This window comes from Chelonia mydas, chromosome 6 (assembly GCF_015237465.2).
Source record: "Chelonia mydas isolate rCheMyd1 chromosome 6, rCheMyd1.pri.v2, whole genome shotgun sequence".
NCBI classification, from domain to species: Eukaryota; Metazoa; Chordata; order Testudines; family Cheloniidae; genus Chelonia; species Chelonia mydas.
Window position 1 is genome coordinate 116474662 of NC_051246.2, and position 20876 is coordinate 116495537.

At 38.5% G+C, this 20876-nt stretch overlaps 1 protein-coding gene across 2 annotated transcripts in view; it reads right to left on the reverse strand.

Moving 5' to 3' along the window:
- JAG2 (jagged canonical Notch ligand 2) overlaps window positions 1-20876 on the reverse strand; it is a 95594-nt gene that overhangs the window by 21003 nt on the left and 53715 nt on the right. The window contains exons 6-13 of one of the 2 annotated variants that reach the window (XM_037901086.2): window positions 10269-10399; window positions 9716-9835; window positions 6797-6910; window positions 5312-5425; window positions 4598-4711; window positions 3957-4003; window positions 3446-3619; window positions 43-193 (exon numbers count right to left, since the gene is read on the reverse strand). In XM_037901086.2, coding sequence (XP_037757014.2) covers window positions 43-193; window positions 3446-3619; window positions 3957-4003; window positions 4598-4711; window positions 5312-5425; window positions 6797-6910; window positions 9716-9835; window positions 10269-10399 — 965 coding nt within the window. The remainder of the gene's footprint in view (window positions 1-42; window positions 194-3445; window positions 3620-3956; window positions 4004-4597; window positions 4712-5311; window positions 5426-6796; window positions 6911-9715; window positions 9836-10268; window positions 10400-20876) is intronic. The other variant, XM_043548777.1, reaches the window with a different exon arrangement.

Here is a 20876-nt window from a genome sequence, read left to right on the forward strand (position 1 = left end):
CATGACTGCCCAAGTAATGAATTCCTGGGGGACAGCACATACCTTTGCAAGAACTGTTCTTGCAGTGGTCCTTGAGGTGAGAACAATTCTTTCCATCGTAGTCATCAGAGCAGGCACAGTAATAATCTCCTCCTAGATCATAGCATTTAGCCCCATTCTGGCAAGGGTTAGGTTCACAGAAATCAACATCCATCTGTAATAAAGAGTATCAGCCATCAGGAACTATTTCCCAGCACAGTAAGCAGCATTATCAATGTTGCTATAGACACTGATGAAGTTACTTTATCAGGAAATTAATATTAAAACACAATGTTTATAAATGGTCTATATTGTATGCCATTCTACAGCTTGGATACAGGCTGCAAGTTACTTTAGTGAAGTCCATTGCAAAATAGTTCTGTTACTACTATAAAGGATCACTTTGAAGATTCAACAAGGACTTTGTAATAGTTCAGTTTTGTCAGCAAGCTGAGTGTGAAAAAAAAAGGGTAAGAAATGATGCATAAATAAAATACAAAATTTAAACTCAAAAATGTCATATTGTGATCTCTACCCTTTACTATTTCTCTGTGTATGCCCTCTAATACTGTAACTGAATTGGACACTGGTGCATCTGTATAGTTTTCATACAATCCACTCATGCTTGCAACTATTTGGCACAATACTTCAAGAGCATTAAAAATTCCCATACAGCTGCTTAATTCTCCTGCCACCTCCATTGATAGCAAACAGGCTTTTCATTACTAACTCCATGAATGTGCATATTTAAGAAAGGTGGTTTAAAAGATCTCTTAAATCCTGTCTGTTACTACTATTAGGATGAAAATGCCAAACTTAGACAAAAAACTCACAGCATGTAAACCTTTACACAGACACATCCTTTTAAGGAAGTGACTCATCTTAATATACAGTCTTCTTGTGTCTGCTACATTTGCTTAAAACAGTCCTTACATGCCAGTGAATGAAAAAAGTACCTCATACCATGGTACCTTTCCTACCAACTGCTATTCTCAAGAGCCTGTTTTACTTTAAAACAGGATAGTACTTAAAGTTTTTCCTAGTGTTCTCCTGAGAAAAAGGAGGAGATTTTATTAGCTTCACTGCAGAGTTTTCATTATTTGCCTGTAATTCTGACAACTTTATAGACAGTCTGAAAAAATTGTCTGTAGCAAAAAAAAAAAAAAAAAAAGAAAAGTAAACCAAAGGCTCAAATATCATAGATGTGTTTCAATTCAATGCAGCATGTGCAACTGAAATATTAGAGAGTTTTCAGCAAGCTATTTTGCTCTGTTCTTTTAGAGAGTGTTCCATGCAGACTACAAAAAGCATTTAGATTCTGAGAATAAGATCTGAGAATATCTTTCTATCAGAAGTTTCCATTTGTTTCCTTCCATTAAAGTAAATTTCCCTTTCTCAATTCAAGTTTAGTAGCTGCTCCTTTAGCATCTGGAATCAGCAGTAGAGATTTCCTGCGACACTCATGGCAGTCAGCCAACTCCCTCTCTTATTCATCAGGATTGATAAACTTATACATTGTACTAGAAACCACCCAAAAGGAAGAGCATTCAAATGATCAGACCCATGTAGAAATAGCATCTAAGCTGTGAGTTAATGGATCAGTTTAAGAACTGGTCCATGGCTATTACTGGCAACTCATTTTTTAAATTTTAAATAAAAAACAGGGTATTGGTATTGTGAAGTAGTTGTATTTCAAGCAGAGAAATTACTTTTGCAATATTTTATTAAACTGAAGAACAGAGATCCTCAGCGAAAAAACCTGGCACAACCCCATCCCTAAATTCTAATCTATCCTCACTGGGGGATGTTGCTGTGCTACGGTTCTATCACTGCTTGTGTGACTGCTCAGATATTCACATGACTGAACATAAAAACTAGACGCTAGATGTTAAGGGGAAAAAATTCTAGGTTTTGTTTAGAAAGGGTTGAGTGCCCTCCCCACAAAAACAAATCTTCAGCCTCATGAGTGGTTTTAATTCTTACTCATGCTTTTGTATGCAAGTTCTAAACCCTGCAGCAAGCAACATCTCCACACACTTCTGGTGCGATATCAGGTTTAAGATCCAGATTCTGCACTCTACTCAGGACTGGTGAGGCCTCAGCTGGAGTAGTGTGTTCAATTCTGGGTGCCACACCTTAGGAAAGATGTGGACAAATCAGAGTCCAGAGGAGAGCAACGAAAATGATAAAAGGCTTAGAAAACCTGACCTATGAGGAAAGATTTTTTAAAATTTTTTTTTAAGTGGGCATGTTTAGTCTTGAGAAAAGACAACTGAGGTGGGGACCCGATAACAGTCTTCAAATACGTTAAGGGCTGTTATAAAAAAAAGAGGATGGTGATCAATTATTCTTGTCTTACCTTCAGTGGATATGGAGAAGTAAGGAACTTAATCTAAATCTCCCCTGATGCAGATTAGGTAGTAGAAAAACTTTCTAACTAGAAGTATAGTTAAACTCTGGAATAGGGCTCCAAGGAATGTTGTGGAACCCTCAGGATTGGTGCTTTTTTAAAAAACATGCTGGACAAACACCAGTCAGGGACGATCAAGGTTTACTTGGTCCTGCCTCAGCGCAGGGAGTTGGACTTGACCCCCAGCTCTACATTTCTAGAATTCTATGAAACAAATTTTTATTTATGCTCAAATAAATTTGTTAGTCTCTAAGGTACCACAAGTACTCCTGTTCTTTTTGCGGCTACAGACTAACAGGGCTGCTACTCAAACTTATGAGAAACACACTTACCCACGTGCTTATCTTTAAGCACATAAATAGCCACAGTGAAGTCAAAGGGACTACTCACAAGTAAGTTTAAGAACAGGCCTCTAAGTGTTTGCAGGATCAGGACTAAATACATGTTTGAGTATATCAAAAGAGCAGAGGTCTTCAAAAAGATTCAGAGCAAAATCGTTAGACTTGTTTAAGAAATTCTGAATCTTAAAACACTAAGGGTACGTCTTCACTACCTGCCGGTTGGCAGGTAGCAATTGACTGATCCCCGAATTGACGCCTGTACTCCACCTTGGCAGGAGTAGTAAGTGGAGCTGACGGGGGAGCCACCGTGGTTGACTTGCTGGCGTGAGGACGGCCAGGTAAGTCGAACTAAGGTACTTTGACTTCAGCTATGCTATTAGCGTAGCTGAAGTTGCGTATCTTAGTTCGAACCCACCCGAGCCCAGGCCTTAGAGAGATTCACCAATATATGTGCTTACAATGCTTTACAGTTACACGCATTAGGCTGTAGCTTTAAATGTTACAGCCACTATACCACTCACTGTACAACAAATTTGCTTATTCACAGAGTATCAAGTAACACTGCATTAATCTGTAATGCTCTGGCCTTGGGGTGCTCTAATTTAAACCAGAGATACCTTTCTTTCCAGAACTCAATCCATCAAAGATATTACAGCAATTTCAACATCGCTCTCACCTCACAGAAAGCTCCTGCAAAGCCCTGCTGACATAGACAACGGAATCCATTGACCAGGTCCTCACAGTGTCCTCCATTTTGACATGGATTGCTTGCACATTCATTTATTTCTATCTCACAGTTTTTTCCTAGATAACCATGAGGGCATAAGCAATGGTAACCATTCACTTCATCCTACACAGAGGGGGAGGAAAGGGCAAGATTGGAAATAAATGTTTATTGTAAATTACAGTGTACCTCACATTTTCAAGATTGATCTTGAATACTGTATTTACAAACAGCATCAGACAGATTTTGGCTCCATTAAAAGAAATAAATCAAACTCATGAATTAAGCAATACACAAGCAGTTTGTGTCTCCTCCCACTTCATTTTCTTATTGAACTAATCTGTAGATACACATATTGCATACAAGCACTGAATTAATATGAATTTTGACTTAAGATTTTAAAGATGAGCACCTTTTCCCTTACAAAAGTTAATGTGATTAATATATTTTACAAAAAGATTACCTTACAAGTCCCTCCATGTTCACATTGTCCATGACAGTCATTAATATCTATTGAAAAAAATATACAAAGACATCAAAAATTTACAGCAGAAGTTGAACCCCTTGAAGTCTAAGGGTCCAGAATTTAAAAAAAAGAAGACGTCAGTACTAATTATTTTGAAGGAAGGATTTTGACAGGATGCTTAGGGGTAAATAGGTTTGATATTTGACTGCCTTAAAACTCATTCATGTTTAAAATTAGAATACAAGCTAAGTATCATATCAATTACATTCATTATTTGAGACAATATTTTTCTAAGGTAGAACGGAAAGATTGTATTTTAAACTATATCATTCAGTATATGGTGTGTTTGTACGTTTACAGTTTTAGTCCAATTCCACAGCGGAAATCAAATGCTTTATATCCAATAAATAAAGCATTTCTACAGACTTCAATATGCACTCCCAGTTTACTTTGCCAAAAGTTAGGAAAGCTAGAGAGGCATTTTGAAACAGCATAAAAGTTCTTTTCCCTTCAGTCATTTAGAACTATGCTACCATAATCTGCGATAGTTCTTTTTTTAAAGAGAAAGTTATCCTGGGTCGATATATATATATATAAACACACACATACACACACACTCTAAAAGAAGAAATACTAACTGATATGACAATTTACTCCTTTCCATCCTGGAATGCAGTCACAGTAATATCCACCAATGAGATTTTTGCAAGAGTAAGCATTAAGACAGGGTTTCCCCTCACACTCATTAGCATCTGTGAAACAAGATAAAAGAAGAATAAAGAACAAACCCAGAAACAGATCCCCTTTGCACCAAGCAAAGCCTCCATGCAATCCAAGCATCAGTTACAAGAAACAATAGAATTTTACTTATGTATGCCACGAAAACAGTCTCTATATTGTAGCTTTTCAATGCAAATTCATTTACATTCTTTTACATGCAAGTAAAAAACATCTTCCCCTTAGACAAATCTCACAGATAGCGTTAGTTATGAAAGTGAGAGAAGTAAATTACTGTCACACTAATTATAAATCAGCCATTGCCACCATTAAGAAGGAGCTACCATCACCACTATTGTATTTTGAAACAGAAAAGTAAACAGGCATCCTCTAAGATCAGTTACAATTGTATGCAGGTGTCGGCTTAGATGCTTATAGGTACTAGTGTTTGCTTCCAAAACTATTAAGCAGGAACCAAGACATCAAGAATAAGTGACCCATATCTTACAAGTTCACTGAAATATCTATCCTGATATAATAGAGCTGAATACACACACAAAAAAATTTAAAAACCCCCAATGAGTAAATGCAAAGTGTGGAACTGTCTTCAAGAGCCATAAAAAGCAATTACTTACCAAGCTGGCAGGTTGCTCCAATCCACTGTTGTGGACATATACACTCAAAGCCATTAACACGATCAACACAGGTCCCTCCACGAGCACAAGGGTTAGACTCACATTCGTCAATATCTGTAAAATGAAAAGATAGCCATATAGAACATTTCTGGAAAGTATGAATTGAGATTTTTTTCAAAAGGGAGCAGGGGATTTAGTCACACATCTTAAGTGAACAGTGTGGATAAATCCTCTGCACTACCTAGAAAGTCTCAACCTTTGTTCTTATTTAACTTCAACATGAAAAAAGTTTCAGGACTTTCTGTGTGTGATCTATGACACCTCAACATTGTGACATACAGTGGTTTTTTTTTGGTTTTGATAGTATACTGATCTGTATTTTCCCACTATATTCCAATGAAACTAAAATCTCTTTGGGGACTGAAGCCTGCCACTTAAACACAGTTTTCACACTGTACAGTGCTGTGTGCACCATTGTTTATAAATTTATGATTCCCAAAATTTTTTGGAAGATCTCTGTCCTCATAAAGTAAGAAGATTCACTGAATCTATTAGCACAGATTAAGAGGTTTAGGTACTCCTTCACAGGTGCTTTCAGTTAAAGCAAACCAAACCAAACATTCCCTAAGGCATATGAACTAGTGTATACTACCCACAATGAATTGGTTAATAAATTCCACATATTCAAATTAAAAAGGCTTTCAGATCGCTAATATGAAGTCAGCAACATGACCGACTCTGCTCTTAAGCTAGTTTAAGCGGTGCTCCTGTGTGGTAATGGAGTTAAAACATCACTAATTCGCAACCCATATAGAATGGAGTACAAAATATTTACACATAAAATTATAAATTAAGCAGTTTGAAGAGAAACATTTTCATAACATATATTACTATGCAGGAAGATTGATTTATTTAGGTGCAAGGAAACTTGGGGCATAACATACATACACTGTGTTACATAAAGCGGGTAGTTAGACTTAGGGCTTGTCTACACACACACACCACAGCAGCGCCACTGTAGCACTTTTGTGAAGACGCTACTATGCTGCTGGGAGAGCTTCTGTCGGCATAGTTAAGCCACCTCTGCAAGAGGTCACAGCCATGTTGATGGGAGAAGCTCTCCTGTTGAATAGCCCTGTCTACACTGGGGAGTTAGGCTGGCATAACTCTTTCACACCCACGAAGTGTGTATGCAAGTCTGATGCATGTTTGTAATGCAAACGGGTCCTTAGTTACACTTTTGTTAGCTTTTAGTCCTATACTGCAAAACTAGCTGCTTCTTTCAATGCCCTCCTGTTTTTCTAAGTAACACAAGAACAAAACCATAGAAATACATGATAAAACACAGTTTGAAATTCACAACTACTGAACAAAAATCAACTGGCACAGCATGTTACCCACTTTGCCACGTAGCAGACTTATTCAGCAAAGCGTATAACAATCCTTCAAGCCCAATATGCTAAATATCAGCTGAATTGTACCTACCAACAGCACACGTTGGTCCACTCCACCCTGATGGACAATGGCATTTGAAGCCCGATGAAATTTCATGGCAGCTTCCACCATTAGCACAAGGATTTGATACACAAGCATGCTCAGCTAAAGAGAAAAGAAAGGTTTTCCTAAGTAGAATGATTACACAGTAACACCTCAACCAGGGTCTAAGATTATTTTTATTGGACACCTTCTAGCCAGAACTCACTCACTAGCCAGAGGCAACATAAAAAAGGGAGGATGCCTGCACAGATGGGAAGCTCAGGCTCTCCCATCCTTACCTGCTGTGATAGGAATGGTGCTAGATTACTATCAGGGGACTGAACCTGGACCCTGCTCAGGGGCATCATCTTTCATATGAGCCTCTCACCTCCTGTAACTGCTAGGAAGCAAATGGGAGACCACCTAAATGTCTCTGAACCACCTGACACTTGGAGGTATCTCCACTAACCTATTTCTCCCTGCCACTCCCTCCACAGCCTCTGCTTTTTGACCTTTCACTTCTGAACTGCTCCAGTGCCTTTCTCTACTGATACTCATACTACAACTTCCCCAAGATAAACAGCAACAGTTCAAGTGAGAAAGGTTTCATTTATAGAGTAATTTCACTCTGCGGCTGTTCCTTGGGAATTATTTTGGGGACTATATTATTAATCCGATGGCCGGTAATATACAGGAGGTCAGACTAAATGATCACAGTGCTCTCTTCTGGCCTTGGAACCTAAAAAGTAGAGCTGCCTGCAAACTCCGAACAGCAATGCACTGGATTATTTTTGGAAGGTTTTACACAACTAGAGAAATAGTTATTTTAAAATCAAGTTAGACTCTGGATGATTTAGGTGCTTATTTATCAGGGAATGTTTCCCTTTTTGACCTTAACCCACAAGGAGGTTACCCAGTTCACATTTAATACAATTTGTTCTGGGCAGCAGTTAGTCGTGGGGGCAATAGAAGTGATTTAACACTACAACAGCTCAATAAACCAATCTACTTTATCAACAAGCAGTCTAGCCTTAATCTGTAGTAATTATAGCTAAAAAGCCATGGCATTAGGAGCCACACATGCATTTTGAGCCTGTCTCCCTTTTTGCCAAGAGAACTAGAAACTTCCGCCATCACACTTTAACAAAGTGAAGAATATATTATATGATTGTCCATGTTATCCACATTGGTGCAACAAGGTCGGCTAGCTACAGCTATAGTCAAGATTTACTACTTCCATAGCACCACTAGACCACGTAGCTCCATATGAGAATAAATTAAGCCAGGTCTATGTTTTGATAAATTTACAGTCTATGTTTGGAGATAACAAAATGAATCAAGATCAATAGGTAAGTGGGAGAGAGAGAAGGAAGGAGGAAAAGTGCTCAGAGGAAACAGAGTAGGGACACTGTTCCCCTTCCCAACAGTGATTCACAAACAGCAGATTTTGATAATTTGGAAGAGTCACATTAAGTAGCTACCATCATATTGAGATTAGATGCTGGAGTGGCAATGGGGAGCTCCAGTGGTAAACACTGGAGGTTAGCAGTGGAACAATAGCTGAAGTGAGTGAGATTTTTGAAGAGGTTTGATGGAATGAGGACGTTTGGCAACAAAGAGAGAAGAAGAAGTCTACAGAGTGGTCTGAAGAGTTCAGTGAGCAGTCACAGCCGATCAATTAAACTGAGCAGGAATAAGAGTGCAGGGAGCAATGGTGAGAACAAGAAAGGAGATGTATACAGAAGATTCAGGGATAATCTGACCATAGTATAGTACAGTACAGTACAGTCAAACATGAACAGCCAAAAAAAGCCAGGGAAAAGAGAATAAAGGAAACTATAGCATAGCTATGAAAGAGAGGAAGTAATTTTCAGAGTGGAATCGGACAGGCTCAGAGCTGCTAGGCTGACATCAGGGAGGCTAGAGGGGAGGAGGCTACAACAGAATTATGCTCCAAAACTCTTCTTCTGTGCTCCCCTGGACATAGTTTTGTAACTAACATTTTAGTCTCAACTGTTCTTGAGAATACTCCATAGCAGGCCTTGAGCAGAGTTTTCAATCATAGTTTAATCCTTCTGAATGGGGTCCAAACTGTGATATCCCTTTGTGGGAAATGTAGTTTCTTTTCTTCAAAGTGAGCGGAATAACTGGCTCATTTTTGACTTTCTAAAAGTAATTTTTTTTTAAAAAAAAATTAAAATATTTATGTGCCCTCCTATCTCTTCTTTGATCACAGTTAGAATACCTGCCCAGGTAGACTTCTACTTTACTACAGGAGTCAGGGCTAGAAGTAACTTTCACAAAAGCCTGTAGCATCCTTAAGATGATCCAGGTGTATATGCACATGTGCGCACAGGAAGAAGGGAGGGAGAGAGTACAGCAGAAAAAAGGTATGCCTGCACCCCTTTCCCAAAATAATATGGTACAGTTTAATACTGGGGGGAGGAAGGGGAGGCAGCATAAGAAAAAAACAAACAAAACAAAAAAAAAAAAAAGAAAGGAAGGAGAGACACTGGGCCTGATTCAATCTCCACTGCAGCCAGCGGAAGACTTTCCATTGTCCTCAGTAGTTTTTGGATCAGGTCTTTAAGAAGGAAGATAGCAGGACGCTAGGTAGCAACACAATCTGTACCCCTCCCTCCAAGGACCTGAATTTGCAGGTTGGTGGAAAAATCCTCTTCCTGCTTCCCAGAAAGGAAAAAAAACTGGATTTTGGAAGGGACCTCTTTTGATGACTCCCTTTGAAAGGGAGGGCAGCTTTAAGTATAAGAAATAATTCCTCCCTCTCTCCATATGTGGCTTAGCTGCGGGATGTGTGTCACTGCAGGGAAACCAGCAGGCTGCTTAGAGCACACAGCTTCCTTTCTCCTCTTCAACTGCTTAACATAGCTTCAAATTCAAGTAGATGCATGCAATGGTCATCAGTACCAATTTCACAATTCTTTCCAGAGTAACCATCTGGGCAAGCACAGTGATATTCATCTGGTTCCGTGTTCATACAGGTTCCGCCATTCAAGCATGGGTGGTGATTTCCACAGTAGTTTAAATCTGGACACAGAAAAGAAAAGAAAATGGCAGCTGACAGGTGTAACATAAATCCCAAAGATACTGTTTTAGTCCACAGTCAAGAGACTACAGGCAGACATACAACGCCTTCCTGGCTTGAATAACATTATATCCTCCTCCCGCTTAATCCATTTTGACTTCAAGTCATCAATCCCTAGCAAGCCTGTCATCTCATTGCTCTCCGTGGAATAAAAAAGGATGGACAAGAGAGAACTGTATCAGTAAGAGGGGAAAATGTATCATTCCGAGCCCCTTGCCTTAAAATGTTTTTATTTTTATGATGGTTGAGCAGTCATCTGCCACAAAAAGGATTAGTCACAGATGTGCTCAGATAATTGCACATTGCAAAAACAGTTAATAAGTTCAGTTAGTCAAGCAATTTTATTAATTTTTCCTGTAAATTAACATTAAGTACCTTTGTTACACAGCAGACCACCCCAGTTGGTTTCACAATTACACTGCCATGGTTCTTTACAGCTCCCATGAGCACAGCCTGGGTAGCGGACACACTCATCACAGAACTGTCCTTGCCAACCATAATGACACCTAAGAAGTAAGTGCACATGTTAAACGTGCTTAGTTATCTGCAGTACAGGTATTCAGAGTGTTACATGTTGAACAATCCACTTGTTTTAAATAATGAATGATAAAGTGTTATTTTCTTTTAGAACTTTGTTCTGCAACTTGCCTAGTTCAAGAGTGGTATGAATCTTTACTATAATTCACTAGGAACAAAGAAAGCAGACCCCCAAAATATCACTATAGCTTATTCTAAAACAGTACACACACGTACAAACCTGTTCTTTCACAAGAGATCCAGCCCGACACCAGTTAGAAATTGTCATGCCTCACAGTTGTGTAAAAAGATAGATTGCATAACCTATTAATTATTTGAAATGAAGACTGCAAACTCTTTTAGTGGACCAAGAGGCATACATTGTATTTTTGTTCTGTGAAGATGGCTGGTGAGAGATTAGCTAATTTGTTCTAGAGTACTACACTTATTTCAAGACCTGGGGGTGATCAAAGATGCAGCTGTCTTGTCAATTTTCTCCAAGTTATTTTAAGAACTCTTTCTGCAGATTTAGTCTGTTATGTTCCCACTGTTCTTTAGCAGCTTATTCTAGTGTCCTCCTTACTTGGAGCAGACAAAATAAAGTAATGAACACTTGAGAAATACACAAAAATTAAAGCAAGTAAAAACCACTTGGTAACAAAACTTTAAACTAGGTTTCTTCAAAAAAACCTTTCCCTTCAGATTGGATTTGTTTGTAACAATGAAGACATATACTACAAGGCCAGAATTCTGTTAGCAAAAATACCTGTGTGCTCTATAGGGAAGTTTTGTCTTGCACTTTAAAAAAAAACTTAAGCCTCCAACAAGAAGTTATGGCTTTTTTAAGTCAGAAGGAAACTCACTGAATAACTATAGCATTAAAGAGACTGCCCCAAGAGAGTAGGTGTACTATGTTAAATTACCACCAACAAAAACAGCAAGAATTCCTTCCTTACCTCAGATGGTCTTTTTTAAAAAGTATCTAAATCTTCCAATACAATCCAATTTGACAGTTAAACTGGTTGTCTGTTGAACTGGCTATTAAATATGCTTCACTATATCCAGAAAGTCTCTTTAGAAAAATTGGTTAGACTACATTGTATGGATATAATCCTCATATGCTCTGAGAGGGAGGAGTGTCAGCAACAAAGCCACATTTTTCATATCCATGTCAGTGTCTCAATATCAGTACCCCTTTGGAATGCAGTAAAGGAACGGAACTAACATTTGTAGCCACCTTGTGAGTGGAAGAGAGGAATCAAATAGGGAATCCCCATTCACTAGGGACTAATATATTAGACTGTTTAATAAGGAGTTGTGGTTCCTGAGACCATACGCTAGCAACATGATAATTCGGTCCTCTGTGTTAATACTAACACAAACTACTCCTTACTTAAAGCTCTGAATTTTTGCTCTTCTATATTTAATTACAAAGGTAGCTTTTTTCATGTACAAACATATGTTTAGTGTCTCACTGGTAAACTTCTTGAACTATACCGTGGAAGTGACAGTGCTAGAGATTGCTCTGATACTTCCTACTTACATTGTAATCCCCACAATTTGTAGGTAACTGTAAATACAGTTATCTACATATTTCAGGAGACAAAGTTTATTCAGATAATTAAAAGATTCAGATAAATGGGGGTTGCCAGGAGTCTGCAGAATATATAAGCTCTACAGGACAGCAGTTCTCTCTTCCTGTGTTAATATGTTGCATGGTGAAATGACAAATAATATTAGAAAGCTAGTTCATACTAAAAATTCATCCTCTAGGTAGTACCAATTACATACCCACAGAGTACAGCTGTTTCCAATGCTAGGATACCTACTTATGGTAAAGCATGCATGATTTCTTTAATGTTTTAAATTTTGGCAATACAATTCTGATATTTAAGTGCATTCTCAACACACACACACACACTTACTTCAGTTACTGTAACTTGGTTCATTATTGCCAACACAAAGTCTGTTTTAATCCAAAGAATAAACACCTACTGACAAATGTTGCACGTCAATGTGACTATGACAGGAAAGTGTGTTTCAGTAACTCCTATTTAAATGGGCTATGAGAAACTGAAAAGCTTGTGCATTAGCAAAGCGGAATAACTGGTTAACAAATTTCTCTTTTAAAATCGTGATGTGCTCTAGGAGCACAGAGAGGGCAATGTAAATTATCTTCTGAAAAATGGAATTACAAAGCGGTTTTAACCCCTGCTAGAACACACAAAAATGTTTATTTGGTAGGAAAGGGTTACTGCTTGTTCATGACATTAACTGTAAACTTTGTTTCCGGTATAAGTTGAGTTACCATAATAGCCCTAGGGAAATCATTTCTACAAGCTACCAGGAGTCCAACCAAAGGAACACTATGTTTACGAGTCAAAAGGTTACTATGTGGTAAACTGATCAGTCTTCAGTTTACAAGGAAGAGCAAATTAGGATTTCCTCTCAAACAGGAAGTCTGGTCGCATCCTACATTAGCAGGTGCTAGAACAGCTTTAATTCCACTTCCTTCTTGAAAGATAACTTTTACATGGATCTCTGCTCACTCCAGGAGCAAAATGTGATAAAAAGAAAAAAACCGGTTCAACGGTTTGTGTATTGAAACCTGTGAGAAAATCATGTCAAAGCATTAAGGAAAAGAACTTCAGTTCACCATGATAAAAACAAAGGTTTAGAGAGGAGTGGAGTTACATTTAGAAAAAAAAGAGAATTCATCTATTTCGCCCCAGTAAACAAAGTCTAAAGAGAAGCAGTTTATGCAGCCAACAGTGGACTAGATTAAATTTCTGCCATTATGAATGGAAAAGCATACTTGAAGTTTCCATAATCCTAGGATTAATTTTGAACCTGATTATGAATATTGTAAACCGTTTTTCCTATTTAAAGTGGAATTCACCCTGTACAAACACCTAGGCTCAGAAAATCCAAGATTCTTGACTGGGGTTAATTTCTTGTCCCTTTCTCCCTTCCCTTTTCTGCCAATTTTACTAGCACTAACTTTATGACCATGGCTATGCAAAAGCAAATCAGAGCTAGCTTAATCTAAATTTCTGGGTCACTATCAGTACAAAGGAAGTTACCATAAATAGATTGTTATAGTTTAACCTTCCCTCAGGAAATCACTAAAGCATACGCATCAAGTCTTAGATCAGACAGGTCCTCTACGTCAGGTTTAAGATCAACAAAGGGAGTGCAACAGGCACATGACCTTTAGTAATTTTAATTAAAAACCCATAAAAATAATGACCAGTTCTACAAACTTAGCTTAGCTGCTTTCAAAAGCAAAATGAAAAGGGCTGCATTTTCTTTAGACTACAGAGGGATTGGTAACAATGGAAACCTACGGTTTAGATTAAGGCTGAAGTAGGCTATTTTAAAGAACAGTATTAGCAAAACACATAGGGACATCAAATTTCACAAACTAAATAAAGGTAACCAAAAAGGAAATAATTGTGCAGTAGCTTACTACATATGCAGTTATTTTAAGCTATATTAGCATGAATTGTATCATCAATATATTTAGGTTTGTATAAAATATTTGTTCACATTACTAGTGAAGCATGGCATGAAGTAGGTAAACGAGGATTGACAGCCAATACATTTGTAGAAATGCTAAGTCTGAGTGCATTAAGGCAGTGTGAAACAGCTGACACAAGGTCAAGATATCCCACAAGAGTTTAAAATAAATAAAAGTATCCGGTACACACTGCAGCCTTAAATTGTATTCAGAAACAGCAGCAAAAAGCATTGTCACCCGTTCTTGCCTTTCAATGTGGCTGCAATATGTTTCTTTAATTGGAGTTTTTATATTCTACTACAAATAGATTAGATTTAGAAGTGTGAAGACTATACAAAGTTAAGACCCAATCTGTCGAACCATTTTGTGGAAGAGGAGTATTTACCAAAACAAGGAACAGACATTAGTAACCATCATGCAATTGAAGCGTCTGATCTGGCAAAGTATTGAGATGTGCTCAGAGTCTACTGACCTTAGTAGGGGCTAAGGATTCTTGGCATCTCTCTGGTGGTGCTTGCATCTTGTATGATTGGGCCCTTAGTTTTCAAAAACAGATTCTTGGGGCTTGTCTACATTACCCGCAGGATCGACAGGCAGCAATCGATCCAGTGGGGTCGATTTATTGCGTCTAATCTAGATGCGATGAATCGACCGCTGAGTGCTCTCCTGGCGACTCCGGTACTCCACTGGAGTGAGAGGCGCAGGTGGAGTTGACGGGGGAGTGCCAGCTGTCAGCTCACCACAGTGAAGACACCGTGGTGACTAGATCCAAGTACGTCAACTTCAGCTACGTTATTCACGTAGCTGAAGTTGAGTAACTTAGACCTTGATCCCACTCCCCCCATTGTAGACCAGATCTAGGTTAAACACATGGAATTATAAAGCTGCCAATGCACGATCCTGTTCACTTTGCTGTTTCATGGAAGTCTTTGCCATTTACTGCATGTAATTTACTTTATTTTCAGTTTTTCAACTTGTTCTACTTTAAGCTTTTGAGAGGAAAAATGGATCTAGTTTAACACTCAGAAATAATACCACAAGTGTTTGCAAAGTAGACTCACTGGAGACACTTGGATCTTATTCCTCTCTTATCCACCTACCAAGACAAATCAGGCTATCCCTACCAGTGTTTAAAACAGGCCAATGACTTAGAAGCTATAGAACAGCACATTGTACACTGGAATTCGTTAAATCACCACTCTCTCTCCTAGCCACATAGATCTGTGGAAGTCAGGATTTAGCTGCACAGTTCTTTCCTATGAGAGAAGTAGGTGAGCTGAAGTTTCACTAGACAAAACTCGTAACATACGTTACTGTTGAACAAAACTAACATTAGTGACCAGATAGAAAAGGTGTGTGAGGTAATTATATATATTTATTGGACCAACTTCTGTTGGCAAGAGACACAAGCCTTCAAAGTTACTCAGAGCTCTTCTTCAGGTCTGGGTGACCAGAGCAGCGAAACTGACTTACAAAGAGGGGACATCTTAATTTTGAGAGCTCCTCCCTTGCAGAAGCCAGGGGAGCATGTCATATGTCAGACTGTTACATGAGTCAGACTCCATGCATAGGGTCCAGGGATAGCACCCTGACAGGAATCTCAACAACTGAAAGCAGCTGGGCTTGGAATTGCATATGGACCTCCCTTGGGGAGTCCAATTAATCTTTTGCATCTACTTTCGGCTAGTAGGCTTCATGGTCTGGCTAAATATTTCCAGCCCTGGTGGTAACAAATCTATATTATCAATGTTCAAAACAAAGGTGAGGAAAAACGTATTTACACTCCGAGCTAAAGCCCACCTTAAAGGTGAATTATCTCTAAAAGAAATTAACTGCAAGTGGGCTGAATCTAGTGATCTTGAGTCCCATCACTTTGTTTTTACTGGTCTCTCTTTAAGAGTAACATGAATTGAATGGCTTAAACACACACACACACACACACACACACACACGCGCCCCCATCAAAAAAATCCTTTTTGGGGGGCACAGATTTATGCCAATTTGCAGACCACACTTCTATAGACTGATAAAACTCCTCAATACAATATGCAGGATTCTTTCATTATATCTGCAGTAACAGATACTTCACCACTACAGTTACACTTCAAAAAAAACAAAAACAAACGGAGTACTTGTGGCACCTTAGAGACTAACAAATTTATTAGAGCATAAGCTTTCGTGGGCTACAGCTCACTTCATGGGGTGCATAGAATGGAACATATAGTAAGAAGATTTTATATATATATATACACACACACATACACACACACATACACACACACACACACGGTGGAAGTTGCCATACAAATTGTAAGAGGCTACTTAATTAAGATGAGCTTCAGTATCCCTCTACCATGTATCCTGGCAGGCTGGGGAACATTAGGCTCCTACCACTCTTTTGCTTAAAGCAGTTCAAGGAAGCGGAAGGAACCCATTACACTTCCAAAGGCTGAGCTGAAACACTTCAGCCTAAAATAAAAATCCTACATCCTGCAAGGCAGAAGCAAACATCACAACCGTGTCCTGTTACTCACATGTGTATTTTTTTCCCTACAGAACCTTTCTGACAATAATAAAACTCCTCCTGCACTTAGACTTCAATTAGAAATTTTAGCCAAAACATTTATGACAGGAAAACAAAGCAGATCCAGTGATGCTAATGACAGAAGCAAAATGCATCATTCAGTGGGTGGAAAAAAATCCACTAAATCTTCTGATGACATACACAGGATGGTGTTGCACAAGCCAAAACAATAGCTATGTCTAGTTATTTACTTAAAATAGGTATAGTCTGCTTAAATTTAAGAGTTAAATTGTTATATATTAGGAGACAATGCTGTCTAGTTACTAGAAGAGGACACTGAATTGGGGATCCAGGTTTTAAGACCTGTTCTTGTACTAGCTCAATGAGGAGTGCTTAGCGATGTCTGCTCAGGTCTGTTAGAGGCTTTTTCCCTCCAGATCTGAGAAAAGCTTAAATTGGGCCTCCCTCGTCTTCTCAAGAAAGAATGCCAAACTGAACACCTATCAGGAATATGCCCTCTACACCAAAACAGAAAAGGCACCTTGAGTCCCAGGTATTCAGCAGGGTAACCACATTAAAAGAGGGGAAAGTTTTGAAGCCTGGAGACTTCGCTTCAGTCATAGGTTCTAAACCCCCGTGTGAGAAAAGGCCCTAACGCTTTTTTTTTTTTTTTTTTTTTTTGGGGGGGGGGGGGCGTTACTGTTGTATTTGAACAGGCTTTAAACAACTAATCCTAAAACTACACTAACTACAACTGTACTATTTACACTAGTACTAATTATACAGACACATACACACGAAGAGAGGACTTAAATTGCATAGTGTGCAAAAAGCAGTGGACACTGCCAAGGGTTCCCTCTTGTAAGCACAGGCAGTAAGAAAGAAATGAGGAAAGACTGGGCCCAACTGCTCTTTATCCCTCGGAGAGGGGGAGCAAGCGTACCTGGGGCACTGATACCACCCCAATGAACAATGCTGGCCAAAATCTCATTTCCAGTCCATTTGACTTCGTCTAAACATCCTCTATAGGACATGTTTCTCTTTATCTTTTAGAAATGAATTTTTTTTTGAAGAACAGATGCATGATATACACCTACCATAGTTCTATGCTGATTAAGTTTTAATTTAATAACATATTGAATACTGAGATTTGGGCCTTTTAAATTGCTTTTGAAGCAAGATTATTTTTAAGCTTTTACAGAGAAACTAAAGGAAAGTACACAGACTTTATACACAGCACTACCATCCTGGCAAGGTGGGAACAATGTAGCTCGGATACTAGACATACCTGGAACTTCTCCAAACACATGCCAAAGTGGATCATGAGGAAATGAGAGATTAAATTATTAAGTGAATGACAACTTGTTGAGAAAGGTTATCTGAGTCTTTTGGTACCAATCTAAGAACTAGCCTTTTGATTCCCCCATATCTATTGGCCATCCGGGATCACTGTGGCGTGCAGGGCCCAGTTACTCTGAATAAGGTTACCTCAACAAATAACTGTTGGACCAAAGTTAACCCATTGCTGTGTAGCAAAAACAATACAATCTAGTATTTAAGATCTGCTGTTGTCCAAACTGTAAAAAAAAAAAAAAAAACCCAAACACACACACACACACAAAAACAAAATCGCCCCCACCACCTGAACTTTTAAACAATGGTCTGTGAGGTGAATCAGCTCAAGGTACTGTGAAGTCACTGATCAACAAGAGCACTTAGCCTGCAACTTAAGAAAAACCCAGTTTTTAAGGCAAATTGGTGGTCCCAAATCTAGCTATTTTATCAGACCGTTTTTAACGGTTGATTCCGGTCTACACAAGAAGCAATTGGTTTGATATCAATGTCATTTTGCCCGTCATCTGAGCAAGCTTTTCATGGTTGTTTCTTCTGAATGGACTCTGCAGTAAAATCACCACCACATGAGGAAAGCCATTTTTGAAGCACAGCTTATTCCTTACCAAGTAGAATTCCTACTTATGTTATGCCCTGTAAAATACTTTAAAATTACTCAACTCCATGTGAAGGAGGACTTGTGGCACCTTAGAGACTAACAAATTTATCTGAGCATAAGCTTTCGTGAGCTACAGCTCACTTCATTGGCTGCTACTCTGAAACCTGTCAACTCCATGTTGACACTTATTCTAGAATGAGGTACCAGCATAACCACCACTTTCTCAAGAGAAGAAAATAAAACAGTATGAAAAAATCCTATTCCTTGCCCCACAACCACAGGACACATCAGACCATTAGTTCTCAAGATAACTTTTTACAGGGGCTTGTTATAGGGGTTCCCAAAACAAGTTAAAATGAAGACCTTTATTTTTGTTTTCCTTCCTACAGTGCTAACCAGACAAAAAGATTCATTAATAAATAGCTCAAGCAACACTAACAAAAGGACTTAAAAATCAGAGGCAAGAAAGCTTTCCAGCAGATAAGGACGACAGTCCTGCTGCTGCCAAAGGCATAACTGAGAATTTAGTTATTTACCAGCCGAATGGCTGCATCAGATGGCTACGGTTCTAAGGTCTGCCTCTGCAGAAGCACTTAGTCCAAGGGATCACTCTGAATTACTTGATATCAAGAGTAAGAAAGCAAAAAACTACTTCAGTAAAAAGCTATAATTAGGATCCTCACACTAAATCAGAGATGAAAAACAGATTTTGAAATTTTTTTCTGTATACAAAAACAATTGTGAAGTTTCAGAATAAGGCAAATCAGTTTATGAGCCAGACTACTGGCACCAGCAGACTTCCACTCCTCTCACACCCATTCGCCTTCCTCCCATTTTTCATTTTCCTTTAGAGTTAGAAAGCAGTCATTGTTTTTACCTGTTAAATGAGGGTGGCAATAGTCCAAAAATCCAAAGAAGGAATTTAGATTATAATTCAATAGCTCCAAACGCAATTATCCCAAGTACATCTAAACAGTCTTCCTTGCAAGGCTGTAAACAAAAGGTCGTGCCTGCAAGTCTTGTTTATACTTCACTCCACTTTTTTATAGAAAATTTCTACCATCTAGTCAAAGTGTTATTTTCTAAAGTACACCAATCTCTACCATGGCATGCAAGAACGAGGTACATTAAGTACCAGCTGTGAGGCTGGCTTGTCCAATCAGTAACAAATCACTTATGGAAATATATTTTAAGACTTGTTGCATTAATGGGAGCTTTAGTGTCAGTGTATTAACTTCTATAGATCAGTCCAATATCTCTTTGAAGGACATGCAGATCAAGGGCTTTTTTTTTTTTTTTAAACAGGGTATAAAACTGTAGTATTGACCTACTAGTAAATCTTTGATACCTTAGTTAATTCTTACAGTCTCTCTACTTGCTAACCAATTTCCATGGATTCGTGACATCATTTGTAGGTATGAGGCAAGTCTCCAAAAAGGGCCATATTTTTGGAGTTTAATGAACCCTCCCTACACCTCCCCACCCCCCATATACATAAAATAAGCTTTCCAATGGTATGTTCAAAAGAAGAGCTGTCAAGTGGTGCTGGAAGACTGTAGGCGAGGTGAAACAATGGTATCCAAAAGGAGAAAGTGTCATTTTTTGCAGTTCTAGAAATACTCCAACATGACTATGACTACAGTTTTTGCTGTTTCAGTTAATTTCAAACACCTTAAGGTGGTGCTTATTGGCCAAAACTATGACATATTACAAGTTGTTTTTTTTTTTTTGGTTTTGCACAGCCAAGTTTTTCCCCCCCAGAAGTGATGAAGCTGTTTAACATGCAGGAAAAATGGCAAATATCTACATTTTGCAATATACTAACATGAAATGTTTTCACACGGCATATTCTTAATTGTTAAAGTATTTTACAAGGGAAAACATTTCCTATATTTCCAATTGAAATTTGCTGACCAGATCAAGCTCACACTGAAGATTGTGCACCAGTAGCAGTAGCTTTCATGCCCACAGTTTGTATTGCATAGTGGAAGATAAATGTATTTGAATTCCTAATGTAAGGCTTCTCCATTTGTAAGCTTTTGTACATACAATGCAACATCTACTCTGCCTGGAAGAAGGTTTTAGTTTGCAGCTAGCTCTGCATGCAGTACTAGCCTTTGAAATATTCTAGAAACTAGCTTTTTAATTCAGTTATGCTTAAGTACAGGTCAGCTACAGTGTTAGAAATGAAAATACACAGCTTTATATTATGAATATGCAAAACCTATGAAAGAAATGGCAAAACAAGTAGCAGCAAACATACATCTACAAAAAAAGTCCTTGACTCTGCACGGAAGAGGGATGAAAAGAATGTTATATCTCTTCCCAGCCATGTCATCCACAATATGACAAACCCATTTGACACTGAGTCACAGCCAAAAGGTACTTATCAGCATATTTAATGGACTGCATGTGACAGACATACAAGAGCCTCTACTAAAATAACAGATGTTGGTGAAGAACAAATGGAGA